The sequence below is a fragment of the Rhea americana genome, unplaced genomic scaffold (genome assembly GCF_003343005.1).
Source record: "Rhea americana isolate MKP2758 unplaced genomic scaffold, rheAme1 scaffold_163, whole genome shotgun sequence".
In the NCBI taxonomy this organism is placed as follows: domain Eukaryota; kingdom Metazoa; phylum Chordata; class Aves; order Rheiformes; family Rheidae; genus Rhea; species Rhea americana.
Genome location: NW_028185739.1, coordinates 1,355,682 through 1,365,020, shown reverse-complemented (window position 1 = coordinate 1,365,020; position 9,339 = coordinate 1,355,682). Strand labels below are relative to the sequence as shown.

The 9,339-nt window shown below is 47.9% G+C and overlaps 1 protein-coding gene across 1 annotated transcript; it reads left to right on the top strand.

Moving 5' to 3' along the window:
• The first annotated feature begins 357 nt into the window (after window positions 1–357).
• On the top strand, window positions 358–3,876 carry IL10 (interleukin 10). The gene is made up of 5 exons (XM_085300310.1): window positions 358–516; window positions 1,931–1,993; window positions 2,304–2,456; window positions 3,050–3,115; window positions 3,784–3,876. Exons 1-5 carry the CDS (start codon window positions 358–360, stop codon window positions 3,874–3,876), a joined length of 534 nt encoding a protein of 177 aa, XP_085156436.1.
• Window positions 3,877–9,339: the final 5,463 nt, after the last annotated feature.

Genomic DNA, 9,339 nt, shown 5'->3' with positions numbered 1-9,339 from the left:
TTCTTGTTCTCATTATATCTGAAGCTTTCCTCTTTAGCCACATTCAAATTTACAAGAAGCAAGCAATGAAAAAAAAAATGCAGAGTCTAAGCACAAAAGGTTCGATGGGGTGTGAGGAGAGGAGGGGGGTCAAGAGAACAGGAAACCCAAGTTGACGGGAAACCCAAGTGACATTTGGGTTTAATGAATGACTTAAAACCCCAATATTACTCCTCAGGAAATGGGGAGAGGAAATTGAGAGATGTTTTGAGAGTATAAATGAGGGGCTCCATGAAGGTGAAGGCTGCAGATCTGCTTTTTACCTCCTACAAAACTGAACTGAGAACTGGACCAAGAGGAAAGAAACTCAGCTACAACATGAAAACCTGCACAGCAGTTGTTTTCCTGCTCCTGGCTGCCAGCGCCGTGCACACCAGCTCCTCGCATGCTGAGCCAAGCTGTGCTCACTTCTCTGAACTTCTGCCTGTGTATCTCAGAGACCTGAGGATCAAGTTTGAGGAAATTAAAGATTATTTTGTAAGTAAGACGCCAGCTAATCTCTCCTCCTTTTCTTTTCCCCCCTTCTCTAAAGATCAGTGATTTGGATGATGGGGGGGTGATAGCTTCCTCTGGACAGAAATGATTTAGTTGTGTGTTGTGGGCTTGCAGGTGGGAGCAAGAGAAGTAGTTCGGTTTCATTGCTTGCTGAGACAGCATGCAAGGGTTTTCTTCCTACTTTTAATTGCAGTGAACTTCAGTGCTTTCGTGATGAATTTTAGTGCATCTTACTGTCCAGACTTCCTGCTAAATGTTGCAGACCAACTTATTCATTGAACGAATAGGAAGTAAATACAGTCATCGTCAGGGCAATTAGGTACAGCCTTGCTGAAGGCTGTGCTAGATGAGAAGGRAAATCTTTACAGACTTTTTCTTTGAAAGAACAAATATTAAGTTTACTATCAAAGCCTGAAGGAAGTACTTTGTGACTAGAGAAACTCTACAATAACTGGCCATTGGTTTGGTGCCTGTWAAAGATCAAGGCTTTGCATTACGGCTAAAGAGAGCCTCAGGGCTGCTGAGMAAGCAGTCACAAGATATGCATAGCATTTGTCACTGCAGAGATGCTTGGTTGCACCTGCATTGCTATTTTTGCTATTGCCAATAGCTTTTGACAACATATAAAGTGATAATTCTCCAGATAAAATCCCAGAGTAACGATGTGGTTTGTATTTATTACCAGATTAGCATGGAAGATGGGATTTAAAGCTTGCTGTAAAGTTCTGAGTTAGTGTTAATAATGAACACTTACAACCTCTTAGAAAACATTCTGTTAAGTGCCTTGGTCCCACAGGGTGAGACCTCAGGTGGTGTCAGCTCACCTTACAGTAGCTGCCTGCTCCTCCAGAGTTAATAGTGCAAGACAAGCATACAAGAAAAAATACCCTTTGGAGATGCCTTTCCCTCCACTGTCGGCCCTTAGAGGGATAACCGAGACAATTAGGCTGAACTGTCCTGCCTGGGTAAGCATGCAAACGGACAGGGCGGAGTGGATCTCTCATGGCGGGTGGCTGCCAGAATTGTGCCACCTGCCTGGAAAGCGGAGTGTGATGTGGTTTGCAAGCAGCCCTGGTATGTAAACGCTGCCTGAGGCTGAAAAGAAGCRTGCAGTGCTTGAAGTGGAGGTAGAAGTCTACCATAAATGTAACAAATCATACTACAGATTGTGTTTTCATTATCTTGCTGTCTTTAGRTATCAGAATAGTTGCTCTGCAACATTATGGGACAAAGAATTGATGATTCCTGTACCTAGTATTAGTGTGTTATATACACAGATGAGATTTTTCCTTCCCTTCACCAAGACCACAAATGCAGACAAGCAAAACAATCATTCAGTGAGGCAAAGACACTGCTGACAGCCTAAGTAAAGCTTTTCTGTTGCTCACTTCCACAGCAATCAAAAGATGATGAACTTAGCATCCAGCTGCTCAGCTCCGAATTACTGGATGAATTTAAGGTAAGAATTTTATYATTTCCTGGAATACAATTCTCATCTAAGTCCACTATCCTCCTCTGTCTGTTGAGGAGGGAACCAGACTGCAACCTGAGGTACTGTGGCACTGTGGTAAGTGCCTCTGTGGCAGGGCTGATGCCCACTTACCTCTGTGCTACAGCCGCCAAAGGCTGGTGATAACATGCCGTAGGAGCCGCGGACACCTATCTGCACGGGGCTGAGCTCCTGGCTGGTGRTTTTAAAAGCCCTTGGGTGCACTTGGCTTTCCTCCCTTTCGTGGCTGGCACTGACAGCGTCGGCTCCTCTCTCCCAGGGGACCTTTGGCTGCCAGTCCGTGCTGGAGGCCATGCGCTTCTACATGGAAGAAGTCCTGCCGAGCGCGGGGAGAGCCAGCGCGCACCACGAGCAGAGCGTGAACGAGCTGGGCAACGTGCTGATGCACCTGAAGGCGACTATGAAGCGCTGTGTGAGTAGGGTCAGCGCGGACAGCGGGCAGAGGAGGGGGTCTGGGCGGACAGAGAGACAGACGGGCGCCTTGGGCTGAGGAGCACGGTCCCCGTGCAGAGCAGAGAGCTCCGTAAATGCATGGATCCTCCTGGCCCTTCTTCTCCGGRGTTTATCAGTTAAACATGAAGGTTTGGAGGCTGTGCTTAGCAGTACTATTTCCTGTGAAATTGCAACCCTGTAAGAGCCCATCTGGGAAAACGAGGAAGAGGGAGGGCAGCGGTTCAGCCCTTACCTGAAGCTGGAGCRGTGCCGCTCTCCGCGCCCCGGTGCCTCCTCCCGCAGCAGCCCGCGGAGCTGCCCTGAGCGCGGTGGCTGCCTGGCGGTGGGGTGACCCTCGCCGGGCGAGGAGGAACGGGAAGTGGGAGGACAGCAGGCAGACGGCATGACGAGGGGTTGGGAGGAGGAAGGGAGAGCGGTGGCCTCAGCCCGCGCCCTGGGAAGAGCRGCTCTGCCCGCCTGCCGGGGCCGGAGCTGTCCCTGGCCGGGGGAGCGCGTGCACCCGACCTGGGAGGAAAACGGCTTGATTGGAACTGGAGCCTCTTCCCTTCACAGCACAGATTCTTCACGTGCGAGAAGAGGAGCAAAACTCTAAAGCACATCAAGGAGACGTTTGAGAAGGTAGGTCTCCGCTTGCRCGGCTAGAGCTCCCTCTTGCAGGACTCCACAATCCTGGTCAAGTCCGTGGATTTCACCACGGGCTTCCAACTAGGGTGGAGTTGGAACCCAAAAGTCACATCTCTACACATAGACACAGAGGATCAGTTACAAATTATTTCTAAAACTTGGTATATAGTACGCTACAGTGTGATACATAATATAGAAAATTCTCCCAAAATCGTAATTATTCGCTGTAAGTGGTTTTGCACTCACTYTATACTGATTTTTCACAAATAATCTATTTGTGAAGATTTCAAAACAGAATCTTGCAGAAATCTGTCTATGAACTAGTCATTACAAGTATGTCTTGAAGAACAGAAATGTATCATACACCAAGTATCTCCAAATGAATCAGCTCAGACACCTAGTCCACAGAAAGATCAGCAGCAACAAGCCATATATTCACGTGTTCCTTGTGAACTGATTGCAACAGAGAGATTACAGTAGAATGAGGCTGTTTCTAGTCACTCTATGTGACACAGATTTTTACATTCATACTTGAACTAAAACTGTTACTTTGTTGAATTAATTAACTATTAACTCTAGGTGAATTGTGGAATTAGTATCTATTAGTCTAATTGTAGAATTATTAATGATTTTAAAATTATGTATTAACTTTCACCTGATAGATGAATGAGAATGGAATCTACAAGGCAATGGGAGAATTTGACATTTTCATCAACTACATTGAAGAATACTTGATGATGAAGAGAAGGAAGTGAAACCATCCACGGGTCTGCATCTTCCGTGYAACATCTTGCTATCTTTCAGAAACAATATTAGGCTCTAAGAGCATACGAGAGACTAAGTTATCTTATGATTTAGGTCAAAAGTTACAGGTCAATAACAACTTAATGTTTAATATTGTATTTAAAACAGTTATTATTTTGTGAAAAGAGTTTAATATTTATTACCTCTAGTACCTCAGTGTTTATGTTTACAAATTTTTTTGAAGAGTTATTTATTGTTCAGTATTTTTATGCTGTTTATGATTGTGTTATTTTATTCATAACATCAAAAGCCCCAAAGCTGCACTCTTTTGGGGAGCAAATAATGAGCCAAATTTATCTTGAGTGCAGCTTCACTGAACAAGGTCATTCTGATCAGGAACTCTCCCAGCTCTGAGTTCAGCAAAGTTTATTTTCAAACAAACACCTGTGTATATGTGCTTCACTGAATGAGCAGTCTTCTCCTAAGTCTATCCACCTCTAATTATGTGGTCAGATTTTTCTATGCATAAGCTTGCCAGTGTGTCTGGTTGTGCAACTGGAATTAGGCACTGAAATATTCAAAATTATTCCATGGCCTTACACCGAGCAAAATAATTGGAAAAAGAGAAAGGCCGTTTTGTCTTCTTTGCATGGAAAGGACTGTGAAGGAGGAGGGTCTGCACTGCAGTGAACAACAGGGGATAAAGCCACAAAAATAGACTAATTGTATCTCTAGTCTTCATCCTGTATTAGTCCAGATTATAGAAAAAATAGTAATATGAATTAMATATTTGGTTCTAATAGAACTTATGGTTAAATGTTGCTAATCATTGACTTTCAGAGGTGCTGAGTTCTAACACTCTGCACCTTTGAAAATTAATAGTAATAGTTTACAGTCTTTGACTGGGTTTTATTCACTGTTTGTTTCTTTATTTTTGTTTTTAGAAGTTAGAAGATATTTAATTAACCACCATTTTAAGGTGGCCTTGGTAATTTGCATTCAAATTGATAAYGATGATATTATTTTGTTTTGTTTACTTCTAATTTTATGAAGTGAGAGTTGCAGCAGGCAAACAACGCTGCAGGGGAAGGGTTATCACCTGGCCAGAGCAGCTTTCCTTGCCGGAGCAGATTCAGATGCCCCAAGAGCTACCTGTTTCAGAGGTCCCCTTCCTTCTTGTCCCTGCACTCCTGTGTGTCTCCATGAGCATCACAGGATGCTGAGCAAGAGGACAACGTTATAACCCACAGGCATTTGCTTCTAATGTTTAGCAGCACTAGGGCAACAACATCATAAAACCGTCAGCTTGTCATTTGCTTTCCTRTATTTTTCGAGTTACCACTGAAGAAAGACTATAAATCATTTATTCTGTTTTCACGTTTATTGTGGTAGAGGAGTTTTCCTGCTGGCAGCACACCTAAAACTGGAACTAGTGATTGAAGAGTCGTAACCGACCCAAAGCAGGAATGTGCTCCTGTAGGTCACTGCTCCCGCTGAAGCCGAACAGGCGGCTCAAGGGCCACGTTTGAACCAAATCCTGTTAAATTTAAATCAAGCTTCTTACCGGTATACCTTAAGGTCATGCCGAGCTGGGCTCTATGTTCCTTTCTCCGCCAACGCTTTGCCGCGAGCACCGTGGGAGAGCCGGGGGTAGAGCAGGAGCTGCAGCAGGAGCCACCAGCAGCAGCAGCGCCAGGCGTCCAGCGAGCGCAGCTCTCGGAGCGCAGCTCTGCGGTGGCACCACGCACCGGCTAAGAGTCTTGCTTTTGCGGGGACTTTTGTACGTTTGTCTGCGTGAAAAGACATCTTTTATTTTTGCTAATAAAGATCTCAAAATAAATAAAGCCTCGGTTCTGCTCTTTTAAGCTGTTGGCACAATTGTAAATAAGCACCAACGTGTAGATAAGCGCCAGCGTGCGGGAGCTGGGGAGATGGAGCCCTCCCGCCTGCTGAGACAGCACGGCAGCGACCTGCTGCCGCTGCTCCAGCGCTCCCCATCCGGCACGGAAGCAGCGCGACGAAGCACTGCCTGGGCATCAGGCCGCTCTGGCAATTCGGCTCACTTGAGAGGGGGGAACCGGACCCGCGGGGGGGGCTTACGTGCTTGAACGCCACTTACTCTCATCGGTGCTTTAATATCCCCGTGCCTCCGCTCCCCCGATGCTCAAAGCAGACCACTGGCTCCCCCGCCAGCTGAGTTGTTCTCAACTTGCCTCTTCGCACAGGCAGGACAATGCCTCGATCCTAGATAAGATACTAGAGAGTAGCTAGGCACTAGACTAATAGGAACTGATAACAGAATTGCTTGGTTTTCCCCAGCTTCGCCATTAGTTATCTATGCACGTGGAACTGCATATATGGCAGTTGAATATGTAATAAAAAGAAGCAYGCATGCATGCAATCATGGCTCTGTTGCCAATAAACCCAGAATTCAACCAGTGTAACCATTTCCAAGCTCCACCTCACATCCACCACCGAAGGGCGATTACTCACGGATACCCACCTGGCCATGTTTCTGTTTCAATTTCGAGCGTCTTTCATTTTCACTGATGTCAGACCTCTACTTGCAAGTCCACAAGACTCTATATATTTATTGGTAGCTGAGGTTTCTTTCCTTACTGCATTAGAAACAAGAATATTTTCAATTAATAAGACACTTCCTAAGCCTGTGCGTGTCCAGACCTCAGTATGGTGCAGGTCCCTGGGGAGATTCAGCCCAGTAGATTACTGGTATTCCTAGTAAAACCCGCGTTTCTGAGCGCTCCTCTGWGCCTCCGACCTCCTCCAGCACCATCCCGCTCAAAGCTGGCTCGCACGCTGCCCTCCGACCCGCCCCGCAGACGCTCCCAGCTCCCGCGAGACCCTTCGCCTCKGCTCGGGCCGAGGGGACGGCTCGGGCGAGCAGGGCGCTGCTTCGCTCCTGGGGACGCGGGTTTGCAGACGGGGCTCGAACCGCAGCGACCCGCCGGCCGCCCCGGGAAGACGAAGGCAAGCGCGGGGCGGGCGGCTCGTGCCGGGAGCAGGTGGGCACCTCGCGGGGCCCGGTGTCAGCGGGAACAGAAACAGCAAGCCAGCATCAGCAGTTTATGGCAGGAGTCCAAGGACTCTCGTGAGCGCGAGCTGAACACGATGTTCTGTCCCTGCGTGGAGGAAAAGGGCAGCGTCAGCTCAGCTGTGGTGAATTTTTCAGTAAAACTCAGTCACTCTGGTTAAAGTAACCACAGGAAGGAAGCGGATGGGATGCCTCTTGCTGTACGGAGAATGAAGGTTTCCAGTTACCTGATGCCACAGGACTCATTTGATTCAGAAGAAAATGGAGGAAAAGCAAGTCAGCAAGTCTGGAAAGGCTGGCGGTGCTCTGCCAGGGCAGAGGGGCTCAGCCAGGCAGGTGCCCGCGCGAGGCAGCTGCGCTCCTCCCTGTCTCCACCTGGCTGCATACTGAGGGGGCCGAGGAAGGGACCTGCCAGGCCCCCAGCCAAGGATAGCACTTASCTGGACGGAGAGAGAACAGAGAGCCTCGGAGCAAGAGCATTAGATGCATGATCTCTGCAAACTGCAAGCATGCAAACGTGTCTGTGACTTTTGTCACCAAAACACAGGGATGTTTGCATCCTGACACAGATCTGGTGCACCAAAGCACAACGGCACAGCTCCAACTAAATATATATACCATCTCCCAAAAGTTTTAGGAAGAGTTCTGGAAATTCCAGAAAAGCCATCTAGGTAACCAAAGGCAGGACCTGTCACAGAGCAACGACGTTTGACGGAGCACTGGCACAGGTTGCCCAGAGAGGTTGTGGAGTCTCCTTCTCTGGAGATATTCAAGGCCTGCCTGGATGCAACCCTGTCTAACCCGCTCTAGGTGACCCTGCTGAGCAGGGGGGTTGGACTAGATGGTCTCCAGAGGTCCCTTCCAGCCTTACCGATTCTGTGATTCTGTTTCCAGGGAAGCAGTAATCACTATTTTTCATTTCTGGCCATGTCCTCAAGCAGGCTTTTTCACACTCCCAAGCCAGCCACATCTACTAGTTCCTCCTTGCCAGGCTGTGTTTTTTTAAACAAAAAGGAAAAAAAAGGGGAGGAAAGGGGGGGAGGGGGAAAAAAAAGAAAAAGGAGGGCAGCCTGCAAAACTGAGACACACAAAGCACCATCACAACTCAKCCACATGACTCATGACACCTACATCAAACCAGAATCACAGCACCAGCATCTTCTAGCCTCTCCTGCTGCTCGCTGCATCTTGCCCAGTCTCCACTGCAATCAGAAACCTGCTGCATGCATTGGACAGGGACTGCAGCCCTTCACCTATGGGCTCCCACACGTGGAAGAGTCTTCCTAGACCCTAGTGTCAACTAACATGCACCAAAAATATGTTTAGAAGGAGGAAAGTTAAAAAATAGTCTCCTACAAGGCAGGTACTGTGATTGCAATGCCAGCCCTGTGCATATTGCCAATGCTGATTTGAAGCTGCAGCAGATGAAACAAGATCAGGCTGACCAAAGAGGCTGGGGACCAGGGTTTGCTTCTGCTTCTAACGCAGGGCCTTTCTCTGAGTCTGGGCAAGCCACAGGATGAGTCTCTGTTTCAGTTTCCCCTCTGCAGAACGAAACGTGACAGTGCTCACCCACACTCCTCTTCATTTTGTGCAGACAGTCTGAAAATATTCAAACTTTCTATCATGCTCCAGGATCTTGGAGGACGGGTTGAGTCTGTCCTTACCGTGCCTAATCCAACTGGACTGTGGCTCTGTGCACAGCTGTGATTCACACACTGCACATGATGAGCAGTGATGCCTCTCGCAAAGGGGACCACAAGCACGTTGTGAACAGCGCTCTCAGAGCKCGCTTTGGTGCTTCTCTTTTCTCTAAATGCTCAGAGCTCCCTGAAGGTAGAAAAGGAAAGGGAAAGCAGCTCTTCAGARCTGCATTAACAGAGTGCTCGAAAGTGCTCATGGCAAAGCAGATAGAAACACAAAAGCAATGTTCTCAAGCAGGTCAAAACCAGACCCTTACAGCCTAGAGACACACTTGGAAAAGGCCTTCCTCCCCATGCCAGTCCCTCCCAGACAAGGGCTCGTCATGCTCAGCACAGCACCGACTGAGTTCACCAGGGTGACCATGTCCTACATGCGCCTTCCTACGTTTCTGCTTGATCTGTTCACTGTTATTTCTCAGTGCGCAAAATAAAAGCTTGGGACAGGGTCAGGGACCATCTCCATGTATCTGCACGGGACTTAGCATATCTGCTTCTAGCACAACCCCCAAAAGCCACTGCAACCGGGTGGCTGAATAGCAACATCTCCATGCAGTATCCCACATCGTTTAGTGCTGATGTGGTTCCTGCCAGTCTCAGTGTAAGTCTGTGTGTTCCAGTAACAGCACAAGACTGTCACATCTGTGAGAGGTGCTGGTTTTGTTTTTTATCCCACATAAGCAAGTGGTTTCCTTGCTGGGTGCTGTCTTCCTGATAGCTAA